Below are 13,255 nucleotides of genomic sequence, written 5' to 3' on the forward strand. Positions count from 1 at the left end.
CTGTGCTCCTCCGCTCATGTCCATCTTCTCTCTGAACCCCTTTTCTTTTACTTCATCAAAAGGATGGAATCAAAGATACAGGTATGGAATAAATGAGTAATAAAAACCAATAGCCATGACACCACAATCAGTTTCTAGCCATCATGACTCCACAGCAGTTATATGTTCAAAAACGTAAAGGGAAGGCTCTTGACTGAATGTGACCTGTTAGCACTTTTGTGGACATAATATTTACGAATCAGTAGTATCCGAGTTTTCCCCTATGTATCACTTTTCCACCATCCTCTACCACATCTGTCCCATCACCCAACCTTGGGTTATTTCCTTCCAATTGGCAGGACTTCAAACATCCAAGTGATTGAAAATGTTAGGTTCCCACAGCCTTGCTGACCTTCACTGCTCCCTTCCCCAGAGACTCTGGGAGCTCTCCTAGTCTGTCTATAATTGGAGAGACAAGATACCTTGTAATGCTTTGATCGGTACTCAAGCTCTAATTCAGTTTCAGACGGGTCAGAGTGTGTATTGTGAAGATAAAACTGGCTCTCTGTGTCTAGCAGGTTGAGTTACATGAATCCATGAGTTTTCTCTCTACTAGAATTTTACTTTTTCACAATACACAGCAGATGAGCTATTGCATTGAAACTCCTATTACTAACCAAGTGCTTTTCACTGAGTCACTGTCTGGCAACAATATCCTCTACTTATTTACTGTAAAATGTAAATGTGAAAATGTGAACATGCAAGCTAGTGCTAATGTGCCATTACACTGCTAAAATGTTTCCTCTGCAAATGTGATTTTTAATTTCTGGGTATATAAATGTGCTAATTCTCCCACAGAACCATACCTGTCTTCTGAAAGACCTCAAGCTGCTCGTTGGTGAGTTCCTTGATAGAAGCAGTGACCGCTTTGAAGGCTCCCTTTAGTCTCTTGCCCAACACCATGTGGTCAGGCTCAGCCCGCAGACTGATTCCATACTTGTCCTTGTCCGTTGACAGAGTTAACTGTCGCACGTTCAGCTCCTGGAGGAAAGAAAATAGACACATTGTATGTCCTGAAAAAGTCACCATTTTGTCATTTTAAGTGTACAAGAAATTAGTGATTTTGACTAAAAGTCAAAAGTTAACTGCAGGTGAAGCACACAGACACAATCCCCATAAATACACCCATTAAATTTAAACACTCTCCTATAGCTATATAACAGGAAAAGAAATAAAACCAATACTGAAACTCAAATTGAAAATGTAATACCAACCTAAAACTGCAAAGAAAATAAAACTTTAATGACCACAGAGAATTCCCATAAAAGGGAAAATCAAAAATTGATCACAGAATCAATCCCTGAAAGAGTAAGTCAGCCATGAAATTAACCATTCAGTAAGCCTATCGTGCTTTGAATCTCCAATAAGCCATGGATCCTTTTCAGTCCCCGTCTTTCTGCCTCTCAGTACAAAGAACACATTGAAAGAATGTTTCATTCCGGATTGGGAGAGAAAAATACGTGATTCAGTCTGTTAAAACAACAGAGAGGCTTCTTTCAGTCAATCACACTCAAGTTGAGGCTTGTGATTGAGAGTGAACTCCACTGTAGAATTATTGGCTTGGGCACAGAGAGCATCAATGTGCTACTCCAGACAAGTGGGTAAGAAAACTAAGGGCAGTGTAGGGACGAAAATAGCAGCTGAAACCTTTTTTGAGATGAGCTTGGCTATTTTAGGCACTTGGTCTACTCTTGCCGTTAATTTGAAATAAACCTGTTTTGTGAAGGTAAACATTCTACTTCAAAACAGGTTGATTTTTTTTCTGTGTCTACACAGTTAAATATAATATACAATATCTACATACTTTCTAGTTTGGCACAATAATAAATGGATGTTTTGACCGCTACTCGAAAAAAATATTCTACTACATCTACAAATAAGAAATACTGTATGAGTCGAGAAATTAGATACATTTCCCGTCAAACCTACATATTTTTCCAGCTACTGTATTTCGGCTTATAGAAGTTTATGACCCACTCTTGCAGAGGTGACAATGTTCTTGTTTAAAGCCTCAGCAAACCTGAAATCGACCCACATGAGTGTTTATTGATTAGGCCCGACATCGCAACACCCTGGAGGAGGAGGAATGGATGTGAGAGAGAGAGAGAGATAGAAAGATAGAGGGAGAGATCAGAGCTTAATCAGATTTCAGTATGGACACTGGGAACACATTAATGCTAGGTGGTAATCACTTGAAACCATATCAAGACACAACCTGGCAAGTGAAGTAATTTTGAAAGCTCTAGTATTGCACATCACTAACAGATTAGCAGGAATAACTTGTTTCCTGTGTTAGAGGAAAAATACAGTGCTTATGTTTGCGAACTGTTGTATCCACTCCACGCCCCATTCAAATGTATCAGGATACGAACAGCGTGTGAAGATATACTCCATCTGATATTTGGAGATGTGTTTTTTTTTTTTTGTTTGTTTTTTAAACTTGTGTATTTTAGGATCAAAGCACACAGTACATTTCAGGAATACTGTATGTTTCAGAAGCTTAAAAAAAGAAAGAAAACATGCTCTTACCTGGTATCAAACCCATGAAATGAATGTAAAAGACAAATTCACAACTGAGCAGGGGAAAGGGCAATTCTAGATATTACCAGATTACTGATTCATTAATAACAACCAAGCAAACAACCAAATTACAAAATAATAGTTGACTTACTTCCAGGATGTATTTCTGCAGGGCCTGGATGTTTTTCAGAGCCTCTGAATCCTGGTGAATAACTACAACCTCCTTCAGTGGGTACTAGAATACAGACACATTAATATGGCTGAATAAAATATAATTTATTCACAAAACATTTATTATTATTTACAACTCACAGTGCATAAGCAAGTTAAGTGGTTACCTTGACAGGCAGGGTCTTTCTGTCTCTGATCACTCTGCCCAGTTCAATCACAGACTGCATCTGAGAGACGGCACTCTCAATGCGCTTGTCAATTAAACTCTCCCTGAAAAGCAAACACAGAGGGGAAAAAAAGAGAATCTGAGAATCACCACTCCATAATCTGTGGTACATTATTGACAACATCACAGCACTTACCACGAGCGGGTGTGGGAGAGAGAGAGTGCAAATTAAACGTTAAAACGTAAACAACCAGATTTGATTTATTTATTTATGTATTTATGTAATTAAGTAAGTAATTAATTAATTAATTAATTAATTAATTAATTGATTAATTAATTAATTAATTAAACAAATTGCAAGACCGCTATATGGCCGACCTCTTTCTTGAAAGAGAAACTCTTATTTTCGGGATAATTGTGTGAAATTCTGCACATTGCAGGTGCATTTCACAGCAACTCAGATTTCACTACTCAATCTAAAGGCTAATTATAGTGTATAACATGTTTACTATCACAGGAATGGAGACTCAGTTCAGAATATCAGCACCAACTCTGAAACAATCATTAATAAGGCACAGGGAGACTCCCACCATTCAAATTAGAGTTACACAGCTACTGATAATCATGCATAGTGTGTGTGTGTGCGTGTGTGTGTGGGTGGGTGTGCACACGTGCACACACTTACACGGGTGCATATACACAACGGTTGTACGTTTATTCCCGCAGTGCTTCCTCTTTTGTGCATACACAATTGCACTAAAATGACGGAGAAGAGAACCTGAGGGACAGCCAATCATTTAATGAGCTGATTGAGGAGCAGCTGTTCCCCACTGCCACACTGGTGGCTGACCTTTGGGAGGAGAGTGAAGTCGTCCCATTTGACAACAGAGGGTAGAAGCAGCTAATAATGCAGCAACTTTGAGTGCCGCTCAAGTGACAGAAGAGATTATATGAACCATTAAAACAACAACAAACTATTATCCCTCTGCTAAATCAAATGTGTATTTAATTATGCCATAACTTTTTCTTTTGGCATTACAGATGATGCAATTAAAAAAGAAATTCTCCCAGGCATCAGCAGTAGTGATTAGCCACCAAGGCACACATTTGACTGCAGTAATTGAAGTGAAGGGGATGAAATGATCGTATTTTATGAGCAGCATCAATTTTCAAGGCTGACAATCAAGGCAAGGAGTATTTCTAGGTCGCTGGTAGAAGCAGAAACACACTGAGCTGTTTAGAAAAGTGAGATACGATTTGGTAGATTTTTTTATACATATTTTTGGAAAAGATTGCAGTGAACATGGAACAAGGCACAAGGATTTCTAAACCTGTCTCCATTATAGATGACCTTGGTTAGAAGTGAATTTGTGCCTGGGTGGAAAATGCATTATCTTCATTTTACCATGCAGAATCAATGAGTTGTGAGCTGTATTTGACAGATCAATAGAAAGAAAAATAATCTGCCAAGAAACTCCTCAGGCCCAAGCTTTTATCTGGAGAATCCAATCAATCTATTAAATTAACACATTCTTATTATGTAAACCATCACCATATAAATAAATCACGGTGGTTATTACAAAACTAGGATCAGAGTGACAGAAAAAAAAATCTCAGAGAAAGACAAGGAGGATGAGATGAAGCCAATGAACAGGCCATACACTCTGGGTGAACCTGATTATGCTCTGGATCAGTAATGGTTATTGTCTCGGTCATCCTGCAGCAACAAAACGTAATTTTTCTATGAGGTAATAATGGCAGCTATAAAACCAAATGACCAATGTTATGTTCACAAGTTTAAAATCTTCAGTCAGCATAACCCCCTTTCTCTCAGATTTACTTTAATTTCATTCTACTAGATCTAGAGTTCCTGCCATCACAGAACAAAACTAAAAATTAATATTTATTTCAATGTGTTAATGGAGGTTAAAATCACTGCTTATGCCACCTCTGCTGCATAAACCACAAACCAATTTCCTGCCAAACTTCAGCCTGATGTCTAACCAGCAGTGTAGCATTAAATTTCACTTTGATGTACATTTTCTCACCAGTGATTCCCATACATTGTTTTATTTTCAGTAGTTCACTCACGACAATGTCAACAATAGCCACTGCCTATAGTTTTTCTGTTTCTGGAAAATTTCATTGTAAAGTTGCCTACGATTGGATTTATTTGTCACAAAGTACTTCAGAATTAAATTATCTGCAGACAAACCACCGACTAATATAACACACCTAATGCAATATCAATTAATAAGGACTTTAAGGTAATTTTAGTCCCAAGTGGAGTTTTGATGGTTTTCTTCCTCCAAGAACTGAAAACTGTTATTTAAATTCTGGTTGTGTTTTGTGTGTCATGTCCAATCCTGCCAGTGCATTATTATTACATATATAATAATAGGTATAGTACACGAGAAAATACAATGAATAGGAAAAGCAGTATGCTGAGTGGTGGCTAGGTCAGGGCAGTGAAACAGTCCTTGGCTTTCATATTAAAGCATTAATGAAGAATTTTTTCCCAACCTGACTTGAGGCAGCATGAGATAGTGGATGCTGCTGGTGTTCTTGTCGTCAAAAGAGGTGGGGTCAATGAGGTGACTCAGATTTTGGTACATCATCTCTGTAATGAAGGGTGTGAATGGAGCCTGGAGTAAAGGAGGAAAGATTATTAGAAGCTCTGTATTGTGGCTAATTTACATTTGCTGACATACAGGTCTTAAAGGTCAGGAACCACAATAAAATCACAATATAGAACACAGGTTTTTCTTTCTCAGATGATGCAAAAGTTCAACCTTAATTATGCCAGAGTGCGGTTTCTTTTAATGCAATACTCTTCTGTTTCAACCACTCGTACAGCTTACTGCTGATCTGTATTGATCTGGGTTACACTAACTGCCTCAAAGCATGCTATGCGCCTCACATGCAAACATCTTTAATGTATTATAAATAAAAACTCCTACTGCTCATGCAATATTCATCCACCATGCCAGCACACACGTTTGCACAGCTATTCTTCTTAGGACACTGCACTGACTTCCATTCATTTGGACAACCTAAACAAAGCATTGTTGAGGTTAAGGACCAGTTAATGCCTAACCCCAACCTTAACCTAAACATAAATCAAATCTTAGCTGCAGAAATTAGGTTCTGCCTCATTACGACCATCTTTTGATCTCCATGAGGACTATTGATCCTGACATGCTCAGTGTTTATACCAGCAAATGTCCTCACACTAACAAAAACAAGTACACTCACACGTACAGATATAATTCATCTTGCACACACAAAAGCAAAACTGGCACCACAAGACATCTCTTCATGCTAATAATTTTCCCTCACTCACTCACAGGGTCTCACACACACAATATGACTCACCATCAGCCTGCACATGGAAAACAGAACGCTGAAGAGGGTTTCCAGCGCCCACAGGCAGTCCTCGGTGCCATTCTCTCCCTACAAAGTTCACACACAAACATCAAAATATTCAGTCCTCTCAGAGGTGTCAAATGATGATAACACTCGAGCAGAGGGCAGTGAATGGATCCGGAAACCATATCAGTCATGTGTTGACCAGGAGGGCCAAAAACATACATAATGTCCACATATAAAGACTGTGATGAAGAGATTCATTAATAGTACTGCTTCCATTAAATGTGGGAATTTATGAGCTATGAGCTTTTACCTTAAACTTGCACTTTCCATCCTTAGAAAATATAAACTACACAAATAAAGCACAAGCGTTATCTCACCTTCAGACGGCGTCTGTTGGTTCTCACGTACCAGTTGGTGAGCATGTCCACAAACTTGACCAGGCGAGGCACGACAGTGTAAAGTCGGTAAGCTATGAAAACAAATAAGCATAGGAGTAAATATACATGCTTTATGATCTCATCAACTTCATGCTGCAGGAGAGACCTGAATAAAACAGATGAAGGAGAAAAAAACAACATAAGAAATTGAAAATCAAAACAGTATAAGAAGGTTGCCAGAGAGGATGAGTTTAAGATATTTGTCATTTTCTTGGTCACACTCCTTTACAATCAGGGTTCCTGGAAGAAAAGTGTGTGTATGTGCTTGAATTTGTTACCTCTTTAGGACCAGTAGTCCAGAGGAAGACTAAAACCTGGTTGAAATGCTGTAGAACCTCATGTCTGAGGAACTGGTTTTAGGCTATATTATAATAAGTAATTATAATTATTATATATAATATTTGAATTGTGGTTTGGCTGAGGTCAGGTTTTGTACTCGTTATGATTAATGTTAGTGATAATGCTTTGGTTAGGTTGTCAAAAGGAATGGAACTCAAAGCAGTGTCCTGAAGAAGAACAGCTGTGCAAATCAGTGTGTATGTGTGTATGTGTCGTACCATCCATCTCAGCCTTGAAGAACTGAATGAGAGACTGTGTGAAGGACTGAATCCATTTGTCCATGATGTTGTCGCTCTGCTTTGCTGTGCTCTCATTGTACAGAAACAGAATATCATCCTCCTGATAAAAGAAAAAAAATACAAGCCAACTAAAAAACACACTTGGAGAAGGATGCAAAATGCCATGAATCTGGACAAATCCCCTCATAATAAAGCAATAATGAGAGACACAGAACTGTTTTGACCTTGTACTTTAAGAAACATTGCCATTTACCAAATGCAAGTAAGAAAACAACTACTAGTGCAACTTTGACATTTTTGCCACCTTGGGGTTGAATGTGAGTTTTACTGAGCTGAGTTTAGTTTAGTTAGGTTCTTATATATCTGCTTTTCTTATCATTTGTATAGTTCAGCTTAAACAGGTGATCATTAATCAGGCCCATTTATCTGATGGTCAAGGTCACACCTGGACTGGTCATATAGGAAATAAAAATGATAAGCTAATAAGTTGAACTATAACAAAACTTGTGATACTCCAAAGACTGAAAGGTGCAAACTGCAGCAGATGCAGAAGGTTTGTTTCTTCTCTATAGGTGGCAGGGATGACAGCACTCAGGATTACATCAGGAGCAAATGACTCCTCACTTCAAAAGACTAATGTCAACAGCAAACAACTATATGAATAATGACTTTGTGTTACTTTCTTAACAAATTACCTTCTGCAACCTCTGTACGTTCTGCACCAGAAAGCGATAGGCGTTATACCACGGCAGGAAGACATCTTTCAACACATCTCGCACACCGTCCTCTTTGAAACGCAGATTCTCTGCCCTCACTACAGGAGAGTTGATGAGGTACAGTCTACAGAGACAAAGACAGCAAAGGAGTTTGTAAGTAAAAAATATACAGAAAGGATCATAAATGACGGCATACAGTGTGTGCACAGGTAAAAAGGGTCCTGGAAAATGTGGTGTGTATGAGTGATGTTTGAGTTGAAGTGTTTTGCATACTGTATATAAATGTTGAATGTTACTGTAGCGAGTAAATAATTAAAAGAGAGTTTGTTTCACAGTTTGTTTAAACACCAAGCAAACATAACTAATTTTTGAAGACACAAACAGATAAAGTACTTTAGAAAAACACACATAAGTATAGTAAAATGTTAAGATACCCCGTGATAGTTATTTAGTAAAATTTTTTGTTTGGACTGGAATGATGTGACGGAAAGTTTGTCTTACATATTAGCAAACTGTCAATGTTTTTAACTCATAAAACATGTGTATGTCTTGAATAAACATGGCTTAACAGACCTTTTTCCATTACAGATATTTGTCTACATGAGATAGTAGGACAAACACAAGTTTTACTAGTAACATTAATTATGGTCCCTCTTCAGGTTTAAGAGAGCCATGCAGACAAAGGTACATCACTGTCAAAAATTCCCCACTAACATTGGTTAAAAACGTTAACAATTTCCTTACAATGCGTTTCAAGCAGCAGTTAAACCATGCAGAGTGCTGCGAGGGAAACATTGATTAAAAATGTATGTATCTGACTAATGTTTTTGAGGCTTTGCTGCTTCTCTTGTTTTCAGTGATTTGTTTGTCTACACAATGGAAGGGAATGTCTAAAACTTGCCACAAAACTCACCTCTATATGGAAACTAAGACAGTTAAGGAAAACTGCACTTGCCCGATGCAAGCTACAGAGCTGTCAATCATACCTCAATTTGACAAGTTTTAAATCTAGGTTAAATGTCCCGCTATTTCGGCCAAAAGCAAATTTTACCAACAGCAAACTTTTTGGTGAAAATTAATCTCTTCTCTCCAATAATAATAAACAAGATAATCAATATCACTTCAACAGATAGTGGAAGGCATCAGCACACTGGGATGGACTGGTGGTTAGAAAAGGCTTGCCGTTTCTGAAGGCAAACAGACATGATGCAACACATTGCAATAAGCCATGAATGATTAAATAGCAGCAAATCCGAGATAGAATTTTCATAAAACATACAGACAGGATCATCTGCTTTAGAATGTGTCTAACCTCCCCATGGATGGTTGTCTTTTCAAATATCCAGGTTTGACAGAACATAACTCAGTCTACCATTTGTTTTGTTTGCAAATAAATTTAATTGAGTTCATGCTATAAAAAAATAAATTTCGAGACAACAGAAACAAAAGAGGGAGAGAGTTGATTATACACAATCTGTAACCTTTTACTCCTCTCTAAAGCTGATCTTTCTCAGTGTATATGTGAGCATATGGTGCAACTGCAGAGTGCTTTATTCATTAGGCCATATGGCTACAGCACCCTTGCTGCTCAAGGCAAAAGGAAGAATGTATGATGAGGAAAACATATGATAGATATAGACATATATCTATGTAGATAGAGATAGATATATTTACAAGGGTGTGTAATATGTGTTAAGTTTCTAGTTAGGTGTAGATGGTGCCTCAAACCTTTTATAACCATGCCTACTATAAACATAAGGCAGTTTAACACACACACACACACACACACACACACACACACCCCTGCCACCCACACACAGATTCAGAAGCACACATTTGCTCACATCCAAGCACACAGCTAACCTGAGGGCATCAGCTCCATAGCTCTGTACTATCAGCCCTGGATCTGGGTAGTTCTTCTTGCGCTTGCTCATCTTCTGTCCATCGCTGCAGGAAGGAGACAAGCAAAGACATTTATGCACAGACACACTCATGCATGCACAAAACTGCATGTTAGAAGCCAATGCACTTGGTATTCAAATAAGTCCTTCCAGGTCAGCAGGCCTGTGAGTAAAGTGCTGCATTTAGACCCCGGGGCTGAGGACAAGTAGCCCCGTTGTAAAATCTCTCTCAGAGTGTGGAATGTTACAACCATGTGTATAAAAATGCAATATAGTCTTCTGGTTTAAGCCCTGTAAGTAGGAATGAAGTAGCAATTAACCACCAGGTGGCGACTCCACTTGTGTGGTTGCAAAAAAGAGCTCAATTTGAATGGAAGTCCATGGGAAAATGAGCTTACTTCTCACTTGCTTTATAATGTCAGTAAACATTTCGCTGAAGAGTAAATGGTCTAAATCACTCGTTTCAGGTGTCACTAGTACATGATTTCATTTTTGTAAATTACGTTCCCACTTAAAAGAAAATAGATGAGAAAGCTAGGCACACGAGTGGGCACTTGTCATGACATGACACTGGTCAAATCACGAATCACAAGGAGTTGAGAAACAGCAGAAAAAGGAGATGGATAATTAATGAAAAAGGGTTGTTGAAATAAGGGGAAAAGAGGAGAGGAAGGGCCTGTCACTGAGTATGGATTTCTTTTCTTACTGCTACAATTTTTCAAACCATTCATACTGCAGCGATATTATACATGCCACACAGTTGATAAAAGCTGCATTTATATCATTGATATTCTGCTACTTGGCATGTGCAGTGTTAAAGATCATAAATACACACATAAAAAGCCCAGCCTAAGTGACATCATCATTTCAACATAAGCTACTTCTCCTCCCTTTGTAATCAGATGTCTGCACACCTTATGGTTGCAGTGTAGGGAGACATAAAACACATAAAACATAAAGCACGTCTGTAAAATAGGTTTGAAGTTGCCAAAGGGCTGGCAATATTCTATGCATCGGTTATTATTTAAGGCCAAAGCCAACAATGAACCATTTAGCAAAATATAACTCAATGAATGAATTAATGTTTATTTGGACATGTTAAAAACTAACTACCTAAATATTGATAAAGCTTTATTTTCAGTGCCTTTTGCCGCCACCGTTAATACAGTATTAACAGCCACACTGTGAGCCATGGTCTTGTACTTAATCATCAATAGCAGTACTGCTATACTTCAGTATATTTGAGCATATGCATAATAGCATCCTTCTGGGTTTAATGGTCACAAACAACCAGCAGTCAAACATAAAATTCCCTTGAGTTTGAGTAATGATTGCTAAAAAATGCTGCTTTGAGAAATTATATAAAAACAAATTACTGATCTGACCATTTAACACTTTTATAATAGAAATAAATGGGCTTGCCTTTGTTGTGACTGAAAGATCAAGAAAGAAAGAAAGAAAGAAAGAAAGAAAGAAAGAAAGAAAGATAGATTAATTTCTTAAGTCAGTGAACTGACCTGGCAAGGACCAAACCATTAACGATGACATTCTTGAAGGGTGGTTTGCCAAACAAGGCTGTGGAGAGCACCAACAAAGTGTAGAACCTGCAGGAGACAAAATACAGCAAGTGTGACTGAATATAATAATTAATTTGAGGGAAAATAAAGTAATGTACCAAAATATTTATTTTTTATTTGGCTGTTCTGCATCATTTGATACTAATCCATCAAATTCAAATTTTTCACATGAAGAGTCATGTGCTTGTTTTCTCTGTGTTTATCCACTCATTCACTCTGCGCTCATCATTTCCCTCATTGAACTCAGCAGGGAAGTGTGTTTTCTGCTTCTCATCCGTCACCCTCTTCCCATAAATCACTCCATTCATTTCCTCCACCTAGCTATCCATTTATCCACAGCTCACCATCCCCTTGTCTGGTCAATGCCTTCAGCGATGAAGTCTGCAGGGAAAGTGTCCTCAAAGTCCTTCCTGTTTTCAAAAGGGTAGTGGACCTGGGCGTACGGCATGCTGCCGCTCTCAAACCAGCAGTCAAACACCTCCGTGACTCTCCGCAGTGTGCCCTTACCAAGCCGGGACGGGATTGTCAGACTGTCAATGCTGGGCAGCAAAAGTGTAGGTAAGAGAAAGGGAAAGGAAGAGAAAGAAAGTGCAACTGTTGAGAGGGATGGAGGCAATAACAATTTGACCAGTTATGTTCAAGTTTTACGAGTGCCATGGGGAACCATTTACACATCTGTACAGTGTATAGATCGGCAGGCCTTTAGTCGTACTGGCAGTGGTCCAGATCAACAATTTTATAGTCTTTCACAACTGGGAACGAGGTTTAAAAACAGAGGTGCTCATGTTGTGCTGAAACCCAATACAATAAGGTCAGTTATTGCTTTGGGTCGTGTTTTTCAGACACAAGGATGCGGATTAATTTTCTCCAAACCTGCTGAGGTTCAGCGTGAACAATTGTTTCTTCAGAAAAATGACATAAAAAAAGAATAGATCAGCCTAGGTTTGCAGTAATTAAAGATGTCAGTTTGTGTGAAATACTGGTTAAATGTGGGTCAAATGTGTAATCTGAACAAAGAAAAAAAAAAAATATTAAAACAAAAATATTGGGTTAGGCTTATTGGTTTTGCACATTTACTTTTTTTCCCCCCTTCAGCTCCAACCGACTACACAGTCAAAGAACTGTAGGCACCCTGGTTTATAAACTGTAGATTACATCTTTGGTGATCTATAAGCCACTAAAGCTGCTTCATTTCACAACTCTACCACTAAGAGCTCAGCTGCTGCGCCTACAGAGGTAAATAGAGAGTATCAAGCAGGGATTTTTCCAGAATGGGCACTACTGAGTACATTTGGAGTAGTATAACATTTTTTTAAATGTTCATCTTAAAATGCATGAAGAGCTATTAATTTCAGTAGTAATCAGGATTGATTGTAAAATATCCATTAAATCAGGTTAAAATCATATACAGGTGCTAACAAGACACAGAGACTAACCATAAACTGTCTATGATAATCTTGGTGGTTGATTAGTCACTTACTTCTCCCGATGAAGATCAGTTACTTTGACCCCCGTCAGTTCCTCCAGTTCAGCCATAGACCCAACACACACCACCTGATGAATTCACACACATGCAAATACAGTAAATACAACACAAACACAGTGATCTATATAACAAATCCCTAAAGGAGAAAATAACCCAAGAAAATTACAAAAAATTTGCCAAAATATTATATATTTTCAGTTTCCAGCTGAGACTTTGCTTCTCGTCCCTGAGGAATATTTTTTGGATTTTTAACTCATGGTTGGGCGAAATTCTACTACAGTCCAGTTAACTG

The 13,255-nt window shown here is 38.2% G+C and overlaps 1 protein-coding gene across 1 annotated transcript in view; it reads right to left on the bottom strand.

Moving 5' to 3' along the window:
* The window catches only part of iars1 (isoleucyl-tRNA synthetase 1), a 43,228-nt gene that overhangs the window by 9,156 nt on the left and 20,817 nt on the right, over positions 1-13,255 (bottom strand). Inside the window, exons 15-26 of the mRNA XM_058631335.1 lie at positions 12,958-13,031; positions 11,822-12,016; positions 11,418-11,504; positions 9,863-9,946; positions 7,979-8,123; positions 7,263-7,383; positions 6,646-6,737; positions 6,272-6,349; positions 5,420-5,541; positions 2,898-3,000; positions 2,711-2,794; positions 846-1,020 (exon numbers count right to left, since the gene is read on the bottom strand). Coding sequence (XP_058487318.1) covers positions 846-1,020; positions 2,711-2,794; positions 2,898-3,000; positions 5,420-5,541; positions 6,272-6,349; positions 6,646-6,737; positions 7,263-7,383; positions 7,979-8,123; positions 9,863-9,946; positions 11,418-11,504; positions 11,822-12,016; positions 12,958-13,031 — 1,360 coding nt within the window. The remainder of the gene's footprint in view (positions 1-845; positions 1,021-2,710; positions 2,795-2,897; positions 3,001-5,419; positions 5,542-6,271; positions 6,350-6,645; positions 6,738-7,262; positions 7,384-7,978; positions 8,124-9,862; positions 9,947-11,417; positions 11,505-11,821; positions 12,017-12,957; positions 13,032-13,255) is intronic.

This window comes from Solea solea, chromosome 6 (assembly GCF_958295425.1).
Source record: "Solea solea chromosome 6, fSolSol10.1, whole genome shotgun sequence".
NCBI classification, from domain to species: Eukaryota; Metazoa; Chordata; class Actinopteri; order Pleuronectiformes; family Soleidae; genus Solea; species Solea solea.